At 39.5% G+C, this 15,024-nt stretch overlaps 1 protein-coding gene across 1 annotated transcript in view; it reads right to left on the bottom strand.

Moving 5' to 3' along the window:
• SHQ1 (SHQ1, H/ACA ribonucleoprotein assembly factor) overlaps positions 1–15,024 on the bottom strand; it is a 102,502-nt gene that overhangs the window by 65,995 nt on the left and 21,483 nt on the right. Inside the window, exons 6-7 of the mRNA XM_082697765.1 lie at positions 10,487–10,614; positions 897–1,051 (exon numbers count right to left, since the gene is read on the bottom strand). Of these exons, the coding sequence (XP_082553891.1) occupies positions 897–1,051; positions 10,487–10,614 (283 nt within the window). The remainder of the gene's footprint in view (positions 1–896; positions 1,052–10,486; positions 10,615–15,024) is intronic.

Here is a 15,024-nt window from a genome sequence, read left to right as displayed (position 1 = left end):
AGATTACAGGAAATTTTAATTATTTTCTTCATATGTATATTTCTCCTTTTATACTGATATGAATTATCTGTGCAATTTGTAAAAAAGGAAAGCATATGCTCAGCTGGAAAATAACCCTTGAGCAAGTATAATTATAAACAGCTGCAGGGGCACATTAACTGGAAAGACTTTTTTTGGCTATGCAGTCTTTTTTAAATAGACAATCACTGATATAGGTAAGAAAGAAGCTTACTTACCTCTTCATTTACAAAATCAAATGTGAGTTAAGAAGAGATACAATAAATTTTATATTACTTAAAAATGATCATTTAAGAAATAATGTACTTTATAAAAGGCTTTACTATTACAAGATTTCTTTCAATAGCAAATAAAGATACAATTCAAGTTTTTTAAGAATGCGATTTACATTTAATATTTTCAGAAGCATAACTACTGTATAAATTGAGGGACACCTGCAGGTAAACGCTCAGATTCCCTTTTTTTTTGTAAAAAGCTATACCTTGCGTCTGCTAATGGACAGCTTGGACAAAGGATGTAAACAGGAATGATAAAGTTTACCTCTTGTCAATGTCAAGTGTCATGCGGAAACAGCTCTCTTCTCTGGCCAAGTCATCTCCTAACGAGATGAGAGCTCAGGACAACCTTTCTCTACCCTCAGCTTTATTGCCTCGATCCACTACCTGGTAGACACTGATGCCCAGAGAGAAGAAAAAAGACCAAGCAGGCATTATGCGTTCATGTTGGAATTCACCACCAACACGCACGTGCAGCTCTGCCAGGAGCAGCTCCTGAATAACTAATCACAACAGCTCTTACTTTCCACAGGAGGAGGGATGCCTTACAGTTCATTTAGTCCGGTCACTTATGCCACAATGCAGAGACATACGGGCACTTACATTCTTTTCTCCCTCAGTGACACGAGTTTCATAGCAATACGCCAGAAGGATGTCAATCAAACTGTAGTACACCTGGTGATGAGCCCTCTTGTCCAGGAGGTAAGATTTATTGACAAATTTTCGCAGCTGGTATTTCTCTTCTTCAGAAAAACACACTAGGGAAAAAATGCATTTAAAAACTAAATGTTCCATTCAGTTTTGTAAAACCCCCAGTGAGGAGGATTTGTCAAAATTAGAACTTCGATTATAGAAACTGAAATAGGAGTTATTTAACTCTGAATATAGAAAAAACTCTTAAACTAGACTTCACAGTTTTACTAAGGGCTGTGCATCTGCTCAAACCCTAGTAGAGCTAAATAAAGAAGAAATGTCTAACCCATATCTTTTCCTTATTTCCAGGATGCCTCCTTTTTGCTACACTGTCCTGTATTCAAGACATTTAAATGCTGGAGCTACTGACTTTAAAATAATGATAAGACAGTTTAAGAACAGAAAACATAATAGCTAAGTAAAGCACTCTATAAATATTCATTATCCATTGGGAAAGGTCTATACAAAGAAATAGGACTATTCTCATATAATAGTCAATGTTAAGGGCAAAGTATATTGATATTCTTTATACACAAAAACAAAGCGTTATAGCACACATATTTCACTTGAGGGAAGAGGATAGCTCTTTTCAATAGTGGATCTTTTCTTGTTTGGCCTGTCACCCTTTCTCCATCTTCACTGACAGCCCTCTCTACATTAAATATCTAGTATATATCATTTCATATTTTTCCTCTATTACCATATAATGCTATACAAACACACAAACATATACAAGGGAATTTATACCTCCCTCCTCCACCTCCACCAAAGAATTAGATCACTTTTCTCCACCTAACCTACCTCACTCAGTATCTCTGGCAAATCTCTCCAAGTCATTTGGTACTTAGCTAATTTTTGTAAAGCAGTAGAATATTCCATGGTGTAGTATGTTCTATCCAACCACTCCCCCTACTGATGGGCATCCACTATGCTTCCAGTTTTCTGCCATGTTAATAACGTTGCTTAAGTGTCTCTAACCACATGCCCTTAGATACTGGAGATTTCTATAAAATAGATTCCTAAAAGTAGATTTACTGGGTTAAAAAATGCACCTGTTAAAAAAAAATACTTTGGGGTACCTTGGTGCTCAGTAGGTTAAAGCCTCTGCCTTCGGCTCAGGTTATGATCCCAGGGTCCTGGGATCGAACCCCATATCGGGCTCTCTGGTCAGCGAGGAGCCTGCTTCCTCCTCTCTCTCTGCCTGCTGTTCTGCCTACTTGTGATCTCTGTCTGACAAATAAATAAATAAAAATCTAAAAAAAATGTCTTAAAAAAATACTTCATTAGAAGGCTACAACTCTCCTTCTTTTTAATGGTCATGGACACAAGTTCTCTTTCCTACACACATCCCTCACACCCAGCAATAATGTTAGAGCCTCTCCTACTCATTTCCAGTTTAACAGACAGGAAGTGACTATGGTAGGAAGAATTCTAAGATGAGACCCACTGAGTCACATCATTTCAATGTGGACAGAACCTGTGACTTACTCTAGCCAAAAGAATATGGCAATGATGATGGCACGGTCACTATCATGACTACATCCCACTAAGAGTAGACTGGAGCCAGAGACTCACCACTGGTTTTGACCAAAACTCACCATGTTTTAACACGGTTGTGTGGCAGCAAACTGTGGCAGGAGGAGAAGGGGGGTGAGTGGAGAGTGGCCCCCAGCTGACAGTCAGCAAGGACATGGGGACATCAGTTCTACAGCCACAGGAATCGAATTCTGCCAGCCATCACGTGAGCCTGGAAAAGGACCCTGAGTTCCAGAAAAGAACTTAGCTACCAAAACATATTAAAAAAAAGAGAAGATAGCCCAAATTTATCCACAGCCTTATAAGATCCTGAGCAAAGACCCAGCTAAGCAAGCCCAAGTCTGAAGCCATGGAAACTGAGTCAAATTAGAACAGTTTCTAATTTGTGGTAATCTGTTATACAGGAAGAAAAACCTAATACAGTGATAGATCACTCTTACTGCAGTTAGTATTTTTCCAAATGCTAAACTTGGACATTACTTTACAGGTTTGTTGGCAACCTGTGAATGAACCATTTAATTGTGTTTTGCCCATTTTTTTCCCTATGGGATGGCTTGTCTTGTCAAATTTTTAAGAACTCACAGTTATAGATATGAACCCTTGTCATACCTCCAAATCTACATCTCCACTGACTTTCTCTGTGGGATCTTTTGCCAATGAATTTCTGATTTATTATGTACCCAAATAAATGCATCTTTTTTAAGAAAAATAGATTCTGAATTTACAGACTTCGATAAGGTTTCCCCACTCCTGAATTGTGCATGAAACCTCTTAGCTTTTCTTTTTTTTTTCCTTTTTTAAAAGATTTTATTTATTTAAGAGAGCAAGAATGCGCATGTGCACAAGAGCAGGAGGGGGACAGGCAGAGGGAGAGGGAGAAACAGACTCCCTGCTAAGCAAGTGGTCTGATATGTGCTCCATCCCAGGAGCCTGAGACCATGACCTGAGCTGAAGGCAGGTGCTTAACTGACGAGCCACACAGATGTCCCTCTCCATTTAAGATTTACAGTTTCCTTTTTAAAACGTAAGTCTTTAATCCGTCTGGAAGCTACTTTTTCATGTTTTAAGATTTCGGTTAATTCCCGATGAATAGTTAATTGTGCCAACACAGTCTGGTCAATAATCCATCTTTCCCCACTGTACTGAACCACCAACTTTGTGAAATAGATGTGCTGCTTTTCTTGCTAAAAATTACTTCCAAGCACTTTCAGCTTTTGTGACTCGTAAACATTTTTTTTTTTTTCCCATTTCCAGTAAATTACTGAGAGGACAGAGAAAATCTATTTCTTTTCACATACCATCTTAACCACTGTTTGGCTACCAAACAAATTAGAGCACTTAACAAACGTTAATGATTTAAAAAAAAAAAAAAAAAAAAAAGGAAAACTCTGTGTCTACATTGGTGAGGTAAGCAAGTGTAAGACTGAAATTCCTTCTAAGTTTCCTTTGATGTCTACGATACAGGCAAGCCAACAAGCATTATAACATGAGTGCTATTGGGTACCATACATACGAAGTAAAATACAACTTGCCTTTTTTTTTTTTTTAAGATTTCATTTATTCATTTGAGAGAGAGAGAATGAGAGAGAAAGAGAAAGAGAGAGAGAGAAAGAGCATGAGAAGGGAGTGGGTCAGAGGGAAAAGCAGACTCCTTGCCAAGCAGGGAGCCCAATGCGGGACTCAATCCTGGGACTCCAGGATCATGACCTGAGCCAAAGGCAGTCACCCAACCAACTGAGCCACCCAGGCGCCCAAATACAGCTTGTCTTAAAGCAAGATTTACAGAAAAACTAATAGCTAACTACAAACAAGTACATAGTTAGTACAAGTAATACACGGCCTACTACTTGTCTTAGATTTCTACAGAAATTCAACCATCTATACATACTTTCAGTTACCTCTAAATAAAAATGTTACGGATCTCTTACTTCACAACGTAATCCTTAATTTTTCTTCCATGCCCTATCAGACAATCACCTTCAAATTCACTTCAAAAGTTTTTAAGCCGGATACAGAGGAGCGTCCGGTTTCCAGTTCCAGTGCTTCCTATCAACCTAATTCCAAAATAACTTTAAAAGGTTCTTTCTCCAGGGTTTAGAATTGCCCATTATATTTAGGTAAGGACAGGCTAAACTGCAATCCGAAAGATCCTGAAATATAGTGGCTTATATAAGATAGAAGTTTCTCTCCCACACTACTATTCTGAGTGAATGATCCAGGACTGGTGAAGCATCAGCATCTCCATCATTCGACTTCCATCTATGCATCAAAGAAAGCTGCTCCAGGTCTGTACCATTTTCTAAGCAATGGGAAAGCAGAATAAGATGGCAAGCGCCTCCCTTCTAAAGACCTGATCCAGTGCATACAGACTTCCACTCATTTCTCATCATCCAGTCCCATGAGTACCCCCAAGTGGCAAAGAAGTAAAAAAAAAAAAAAAAAAAAGGTAGTCAGTAGGGCAGTCACTAGCTGAGCACTCCTATGCCCAGCTCCAACTCAAGAAGACTCTTAGTAGAGGAGGACTAATAAAAGATACCTGGCTGTTTGCGATGCTCTTAGGAGACCAAAATTATTAAATTGCTTTTTTTTTTTTTTTTTTTTTTTAATTTTAAGTGGGCTCCATGCCCAACATGAGGCTCAAACTCATGACCCCGGGATCAAGAGTCACACATTCTACCAATGGAGTCAGTCAGGCATCCCTAAATTGCTTTTTTAATATTCCCAGATCAAACTCTTGATAGCTAGCTACCCTATCCTTTTCTTTCTCTGCTCAACAAAAACTGTCCTTCTGCTCCTCACAACTGGGTAAAAGCCAGAAGAGGGAGAATATGATTACTGACACATGCTGGCCCCTTCTCACAGAGTTCCCCAACCCACTTCAGTCCTCTCTCAGGAGGCTTCGCTTTAACACGGATTCATTCTGTTTAAAGGCTTCCTTGTTTTACAGTCCATCCTCTGGGGGAAAGAATCTTAAATACAGTTACTGGAAATTACTAGAAGCAATACGCCTTTACTCATTAAAATTTACTTAGTGCAAAAAAAATAGGTCTTAAATATATTTATGTAATCATTTTTTCCATGATGTTAGAAATCCTATGATTAAAAAGTATGAGAAGAAAAAGGAAATAAATGTGCAGAAGCGTTGCTTACATAAATGAGAAAGAACTATGAAAATGAATTTACTTAATTTGCTGGCCGTAAGGAAATGCGTATGTAGCTTTCTGCAGGTAGGGGAAAGGGCAGAGGGGCAGAGGGAGGGGGAGAGAGAGAATCTCAAGCAAGCTTTACGCCCAGCACAGAGGCTGATGCCAGGCTCGATCTCGTGACCTTGAGATCATGACCTAAGCCGAAAACAAGAGCTGGACCCTTAACTCACTGAGCCACCCTGGTGCCCCAGAAATGTGGATACTTTTAAACTTAATGCAGGAAGGTGTCCAGTGAAGCCTTAGGTATTACCTGTCTCATTAAAGGGCTCATATAAAGATCCTTTAATTTAAATAGAAGCTCTCAGTTCTGTAAGCAATCTTCTGTAAGGAAAATCTAAGAAGGAACATACTCACTGCCAAAGAAAGTATACCTAACAAAATATTTTAAGTCCCCTAGTATTTCATAATGTTTGAGACAGTATTCCCCTAGGTATAGTTTCTGAGATGCTCATTACTTTAGCTAATAAGAAAGTGCCAGGTGTTCATGATGATATTATCTCACTTGAGAAAAGCCTTTATCCTAGGCTTCCAGATAATTCTAAATCATAAGGTAAGCATGCCCAGAACCACTTAATAACACATTAACTCATCTAAACGTTTATTCCTTCATTCTTAAGTAATCATACCTGTATGTAGGCTGAATAATTTGTAAAGGCTGACCTGGGAATTGCAGGTTCTGATGTTCCATCACCCACAAGTAAGGGCTTCCCCATATTACAGGTCACTGTCGGGGGATATAGGTAAGAAAAGCTTACTGGAATGTCTTCTTCCGAAGTCTTGGAGCTAGGTGCCCCCAGCCTTCCTTAAAACACACCACCTTTTTCTGGATGTTTTTAAGTCCCATTTTGGCCAAAAAAGTTCACTGATAAATACACAGATCTATTTAAATTCTGAAGCTCAAGCAAAGAAACCAGAGATGATAAATAACAATATCAACAAAAAGGAAATCATTAGAGAAACCAAAAGTCAGAGCTCCCCAAGGCCTTTTTTATTGGAGTTGTAAATCCTATGAGCCAAAGGGGAACTTGGGGCAGTTTGCCCACAATCAGGTCTAACCAAGCAGCAGCAATGGGAAGAAGTCCAGATGCAGCGCCAACAATACTTGGATGATTGCCACCATGAGTAACATTTGTCAAGCATTTGTATGACTTCGCTACACTACAATGCAGCTCTGCTATATAGTTCACAACATTTCGGTTAATTATACTTCTATAAATACTCTACAGTCAAACAAAGCAGCTGAAAGCTCAATTCATTTGGGGAAGAAACTGGTGCCCTAGCATGATACAAATGGCCCAGGACCACATCCCAACATTAAAAACCCCAATCAAGGGGTCTGATGACTGCAAAGGGGCTCCCATCAAAGCAGGAAGTGACCTTCTTACTTCACCTACAGAACATTTTCTAGTTTTGTTACTTTTAAATCGTTCCTTCTCTCTTAATCCCCCTCCCAAATATCTCTGTCTTCCACAGGTCAACAATTAAATAATCCTTGATCTGGCTCCTCTCAGAGGAATGCTAATCTGCCAACTATATTGTATACTTTCTGGAAAGAGATCAAGGGAACCAGAAGAAAATGTGCTGCATTCAAACCTTTTGCTTAAGCGGGTAGCCCTGCAGTGCTACAACTTTCAAAGCTGACACTGACAGTTAGCTCTACAAACACTGAACGCCTCAATGGTGCCAAATCAGATGTCCCTGCTAGGAAGTTCATGGACTAAAAATGTTATGTGGTGTCATACCAAGCAACCATGTGCCAAGATTCTTGGGCTGGGATTAACCGCTGAAAGACAACATGGGAAATGTGGTTAAGTCCGTCCTCATGAAACCAGAGCTCAGGGGGAACACAGCATTTTAATACTTCCATTCACAAGCCTTTGCGGGAGGAAGACTGGGATCATTACTGAAGACATTAATAAAAGTCTCCATGTTGGAACTCATGGCTACGATGAAAATGACAGAAATCACAACAGAGGCAAAGGCAGGCAGCAAAGTTCACCATCTAAGCCTTATCTGGAATTCAAAACAATCTAGCTTACTATTTTATGACGGGGAGGAATCAAAGGTAAGCGCTCACCTGCACTGTTCTATCTGCCTGGCAACGGCTGATGAGGGAACATAAAAGAGAAAATACCCCACTGCCATGACACAGAAAGGAAGGAGACCTGGGAGGCACAGAACAAAGAGGAAGTGGAGGGGAAAATCCAGCAGTAGCACACTTGCTGAGTAGGCTGAGGACTTCAAGGTTTATTTCTTGGCTGATTCCCTTTCACCCATATTATAATCTGGTTCACCACCACACTTCATCTTGTTTTCCCAATTCTAGGTGTCTCAAATACTTAAACAAGGGAAACGGAAAAAAAAAAAAAAAAAAAAAAAAAAAAAGGAAGGAAGAAAGAAAAATCTCATTAACAAAAAAGTTCCCCTCAAAGTTTTACAAACATAAAACAATTATAATTTTACAGAGAAGCCATTCGATTCCTGGCTCTCCTGCCATTGTTTCTACTCTCCAATAATAATCTCTAACATTCACAACATGCTAGGGACTTTAAGTACATCATCTCATTCGATCATCAAGCCAACTCTATGAGGTAGGCAGCAACCCAGGAAAGATGCAAGATCACAAACTAGCCTGCAGTGGAGCAAGGCATTAATGCCCAAGAGCCATCTTTAGCTTCTATCCCATCCTTAACCCTCTACTTGGCAGATGTAGAAAAGGTACTTTCTGTACAACGACACAGAACTCACATCACAGAACTTACATCACAGGTCCTTACTCTTTTGAAAGGTGATTTTTTAAAAATGGATCCCCATTACTAGCTTCATAGAACGATTCTGACTGCTCCTTAAACACTAGTTGGGGTACACGCCCTAGGTTGGATGAAGATGAAGGAATGGGAGGGGTAGTGGTTTTAAAGTGATGACCTGGCTTAATCTTCTGAGAAAATTATACACAGAGAACTAACCTAACTCAAAAGTTGGCTCTCACAGAAAACAGGACCAAGGACAAGCTACAATTGATGAAAGTAAAGGGAGTTAGAATTTAAATCAAAGTGAATGCCTTTTCTTGATTTTTAGGGCAACTAGCTCACCCTTGTGGGCAGAAAACTCAACTGCACAACCACCAATATCCACCCACACCACCTCATTAAAATACTGCACTGAAATTGGGGAAACTGATTGAGACCACTAGATAACCTTGAGGATTTCAGAGTGAACAAGCTTTCCAAAGAGATCTACATGGCATACATACTTACCTATCTACATTGTGTTAGCAAGACTCTACCTGAAAATTTGTCAATATAATGTAGGAAGTCTCTGAAAGATTCTTAAACTCAAATATTAAACCAAGGATTTGTTGAAAACAATGTAACAAGAGTCATTATTTATAAATGAGTTTCTCTTCTGCAGTAGAGTCAATTATAAAAGATTAAAGTAGCAATTTTTCAACTTGGTAGAAATCACCTAAACTCTTAACAAAAGTGAACTACAAAAATATTGACAGCAGCATTTATTTATTCTCTAAATATTTACTGAGTACTTGTTATATAACAGGCACTATGCTAAACAATGGAAACAGAGCAAATGACAGACTACTGCATTACTACACTGAGAATCAAAATACCGCTCTGCAACATCCCTGTAGCGACTTCAGCCTGAGTGGCCAAAGGAGGCCAATGCAGAAAACTGCAAATAACCCAAAGGTCCATCAGTAGTCAAGGGCCGTATGTGCACCTGTATACACAACAGTATGCTAGGTAGGCACTAAAGCTCAGGTAGAGCCCTAAGTACCCATACGGAAGAGAATATAGACTACGAACTGGAGAAAGCAAGGGAAGAACAGAGTGCATAGGAGTCTATGTGTATGAATTTCTTAGAGCAAATATTCAGATGTGGGTATATGCACTGAAAACACCCCAAAATTACTAACAGTGATTACTTTCAGGAAGAGGAATCTGGAGTGAGGAGATTCTATATTCCAAATCATGTATATGTATTCCTTTCATTTAAACATTGAAATTTCATTTTGAATACAGAAAGGAAAGTGAAATCAGTATGAGAGAACACATGGGCCTTCTATTCTTGATTTACTGGAAACTTAAAATTCTAACGTACATAATTAATATTCTGAAAAAACTGGGGAGGATAGGTCAAATGCATTCAACAAAAGAAATGAAAACTAGATCTTTTCCACTACTACTAATACTCAAATGTCCCTACTTGAGAGGAATGTTCTTTTTAAGATTTTTTATTTATTTGAGAGAGTATGTGTGCATGCACACGCAAGCATGCAAGTGAGGGGAGGGGCAGAGGAAGAGAATCCCCAAGCAGACTCCCTGCTGGATGTGGAGCCAGGTGAGGGGGGCTCTACCCCACAACCCATGAGATCATGACTCAAGCCTACATGAAGTATCAGATGCTCAACCGACTGAGCCACCAGATGGCCCTAAATGTTCAGATCTTTCAAGCAGATTATTTAACTACTACAAATGTCCTGTGTGTTCATGTGCCTAATTTTACGTAAAATATAAAAAATTTTTAAAAGGACCCCAATCATTCAAAAGTAAAGCATATGTCAAAAGACTGTTCTAAGACAAGTCTAATCACAGAGTGGCATTTTCCAATCCAGGGTAAAGACTAAATGTAGTCTTTAAAATTAGCAAACCAAAACAGTATCTTCCCTCTATGAGGCAATTAGCATTGTGTGCTTAATAACGGAAGATGGTCAACAAATGAGTCTAATTTTGAGTTTCTTACCTAATGCAGCATGATTTTCTTGCTCCTGACTCTTTCCCAAAGAGGCCATCATTTCTGAATATATATCAGTCCACCAAGGATTATACTTCAAAACCTGTTCAACAGCCTCGTCTTCAAAAAAGTCAGCTCTGGAAAGAAAACAGTGAACGAGTGTGTTACACAGAACTGGGCTGGTTTTCATTTTTTAAGATTTTATCTAAACTCATCACATTTGTACTAGAAATACAAATTATTAATTCAAAGTACAGATCAAGGAAACAAGCACTGTATTTACTTTCTTTGTGGTCACACTCATCACCATAAAGTGAAAACTAAGCATTTGACTAAAGGCATAGCCGACATTTCTGCTCTCTTCAAAAACAAGGTACACAGAAGACCAGTCCTCCCCTGAAAGCCCATCTCCTGCACGGCTATGGCATGGGGCGAAGAAGCAAATCTGAACACACAATGGACTGAAGCATGGAACCTGGGCTAGTTTTGTAAGTACCATGTATTTTAGTAAGGTTACAATAAAGGAAAACACTTTTAACTCCACCAAGCAAAGGAAAATAAACATATCAAGAGGAAACACAGGATACTGCATACCCACAAAAAGGCTACACATAGACACACATACACATTTTTTAGCATGTGCCTTCACACTTTCTACCCAGAGGCAATTTCTCTTTCATAACTCTGCTAATCCTAATAGTTCCTTTGCTTAAAATGACTGAAAAAGAAAAAAGCAACCTTTGTAAAAAACAGAAAATTAATTTTCCTATACTTTACTTTCTCAGGTTTGGTTTTTTTTTTTAACATTTTATTTACTTAACTGAGAGAGAGACTGAGCAAGACAGAGAGCACAAGTTAAGGGGAAGGGCAGAGGGAGAAGCAGACTCCCTCCAAGCAGGGAGCCCAGCACAGGGCTCCATCCCAGGACACCAGGATCACAACCTGAGTGGAAGGCAGATGTTGAACCGACTAAGCCACCCAGATGCCCCTACTTTCTCAGTTTTAACTTGAAAAATAACTGCTACATTCAAAATACACCCCTGGAGGACATTCATTCAGAAATTACAACCCTGCATTCAAAGTTGAAAACTGTATTTGTAGGAAGAGAGTGACAAAAGGTATAACTCTGGGTGAAAAATTCATTTATATTTCAGTTAATTAGAAACTCAAGGGGCACCTGGGTGGTTCAGTGGATTAAAGCCTCTGCCTTTGGCTTGGGTCATGATTCCAGGGTCCTGGGATCAAGCCCCCGCATCAAGCTCTCTGCTCAGCTGGAAACCTGCTTCCTCCTCTCTCTCTGCCTGCCTCTCTGCCTACTTGTGATCTCTGTCTGTGAAGTAAATAAATAAAATCTTAAAAAAAAAAAAAAAAAAAAAAAGAAAGAAACTCAAGGAAATAGTTGATTTCATAAATTGATTTTCTAGCTGAAAGTTTTATGATCTGAAATATTTTTGCTTTCAACTGAGACAGTGAAATCTTTCTAAAAAGAAGTATCATAGATAACTTACAGAATTATCTGTATGTGCCAAGCACTGTACTGACTGTTTTCACCCATTATTTTCTTGAATCCTCACACCACCCCCAGGCGCAAAGGGAACTGTTAATACTCCCATTTTACACGAATGGAAACTCAGGATCAGAAAATTTGTACATCATGGCCAAAGTCAAAGAACCAGAAAGAAATATGGCCAGGATCTGTACCGAATTAAGTCTAACTCCAGAATCCACATTATTAACCAATATAAACATTCCATTTTAATGCTTGAGGAAATAAAAGCCCATATTGGACAAACTGAATAGTAATGATCTCGAAACAATAATTCTCAGTATCAATTTTGTCACATGCATGAGAGATATTTCAAAAACATAAGTAATATGAGTAAATAGCTAAAATGCTAAGTAAAAAAAAAAAAAAAAAAGCACTGACTCTTCACTCTCTTTACCCTGTTCCAACTCCATTTGGGGCAGTGAGATTACATGGCTGACAAGACACAGGCAGTCACGGTCCTTATGGAACTTACAGCATCATGGGAGAGTCCAACAACCACAATGTAAATGCTATATAATTGCTATGACCTAATAGTACAAGCACCTACAGCAAAGTGAAATTGGGATGACAGGGAAGGTCCCTGGAGAAGAGACTATCTAAGCCAATAGCTGATCATAATTAACAGTTAACCAGACTAAGAAGGGTGGGAAGGTATATCCTGAGCTGAAAAGAATAGTTAGCAAAGGCTAGGAAAATAGTTAGCAAAGGTTAGCACATTTAAGGGAATTGGGGGGGGGGGGTGCTGAGAACAGCTGAAAATATTATGTTGTAGTGACAACATTGTAAGCCACGTCAAAAAACTCTATTGGATTTTTATCCCTCAAAACAACTGAACACTTAAACGCTTTTACATATGGGTCTGATATCGGTGTGTCTTGGAATATCATTCTCACTGTAGTCGGGAAAGTGGTCGAAAGAACAAGCCTCAAGGCACAGAAATCATGAAGGCCTAGAAGAGGGTAGCAGCCATGGACACAGAGCAAAGTGGGTGGATGTGACTTAGAGCCAGAAGCCAGATTCCATAGGATGCAGCAGTAAAGGGAGCCAGGAGTCAAGGTTTATGCCTGGCATTCCACCCTGGACAATTCAGTGGATGAGAGTGCCTTCTGATGAGACAGATACACAGGACACCAACAGAGCTGTATGGAGACATTATGACCTCTGCTTGGAACAGATGAGTTTGAAATGTCCTTGTATAGCATACAGAGACCGGTGCAGTAGGCAGCTAGCTATACAAATCTGATGCTCAGGAGAGACATGTGGGAGTCACAAGCATTTAGACAGTGACAGAGACCAAGGTAGAAGACAGAACTGCCCAGCAAGAACTTGCAGGATAAGAAAAAAGTAATCCAGACACCAGAGTGTTGATGACATTTAAGTCAAGAGTAGAAGGTCCCATCTGAAAAGATGCTGCATTTCCCCCAAGAGACAAGTGATGGGGAAGAGAACTAAACAAAACATGACTTTGTAAAAGATCTCTATCACCTCCATGCCCTCTCTCCAAAAATTTCAAAGTGTTTAAATAGAGTCCCAATAGTTTAAAATGTGATGGTTTATTTCTTATTCTGTCCGTGGTTAGTTTCGTGAAAAAGGTCTGAGGTCTGAGGTTGACCTAATGTTCTACTTTACAAAATAAATTTATTTCCAAATTTTTAAGTGTTGTTCATTCAACGAGCATTTACTGAGTGCCCAGTGCACAAGCAGCTTCAGGGAGATGAAGATCAGTAAGATGATCCTGGCCATTCAGGGCTCCAGAATGTAATAGGAATGGAGACAAACACAGAATGACATACAATCAAGATGCGCTGTAACTTGGGAGCACAGAGGAGGGCTTCCTCTTTCTGGGAGGGAGGCACCAACAGATGACAATGGAACTCAGTCTTAAAAGATAAGTAGAAGTTATTTCAGCAAGGTGGGGCAGGAGAGAAAAAGCTATCAGGGGAGTATCATGAATAACAAGTGTGCAAGAAGTTGTGGGGTACAAGAGGAGCAATACTAAAATTCATTACTGCTGTAGTGTAAAACATGGGCAGAGAGGCAAAAGGGAAGCTCCAGAGGCAGGCACAGTCCAGATGTTCATTGTCAGTATTCAAGACATAATACTGCCGGGTTTATGGCTGATGGATCTGTGGAAGTGTAGAGGTGGAGATGCCAAACACGACTGCTGCACTAAGGCAGATACATACGAGGACCAGAGAGACACTGAGTGAAGGAAACAGTAAAGAGATAAATAGTACCACTTCAGGATAGATTAGGAGTGTGGGGTGAGGTAGCAGTCAAAGATAAATCCCAGGTTTCTACCCTGGGTGACTGGCATGAAAAATGGTACACTCCACCAAAGAGAAAATTCAGGAAGACTTTTCAGGTAAAAATGATGGGCTTGATTTTGGACAGGTTGCACTAGAGGAGTCGCTCTCCAAACCCTTAATAACGTGGCTTTTCTTCAGAGCACTTACCACATTCGAAATATTATCTGCTTCCCCACTAGAACGGAAGCCCCATGAGCACAGGGACCTTTTTATACTCATGCTAATCCTCAGGGTCTGTGACCTACCCAGCATGCAGTTCATCCAAACACGTACTTGAACAAGTAAGGGCACATGTGACAGAATGAACGGGTGAAATTTTACTCTCATGCTTGTTCCTAAGCTTGCCATTTTGAATAAAGAGCCATGTTGGGAGCAGGTGGCCCTCTTCCCAGCCTCATCACTACTACTTACAGTCTTGAGACTCCTCAATCAATGCAAAAGCCTAATCAGTATACCAAACTCTTTAAAAAATGCACAGCACTGAAAAGTTACAATTTAAAATGGCACCCCAAATGCTACGATCATTTTTGTACCTTTTCTTATCTCACAGTATTTAAAGTGTTGACTAAATTCTTCTATTTTTCTCCCAAAGAAAGAAACACGCAGATTTTAGGAATTGGTTAACGCAGAAGAGATGCCAACAATTAAAAAACAATTTGCCTGGGGAAGGAAAAAACAAAAAACAAAAC

Source organism: Mustela nivalis (genome assembly GCF_964662115.1).
Source record: "Mustela nivalis genome assembly, chromosome: 1".
Taxonomy (NCBI): domain Eukaryota; kingdom Metazoa; phylum Chordata; class Mammalia; order Carnivora; family Mustelidae; genus Mustela; species Mustela nivalis.
The sequence above is the reverse complement of the archived record's forward strand: the minus strand, read 5'-3'. Positions and strand labels throughout refer to the sequence as shown.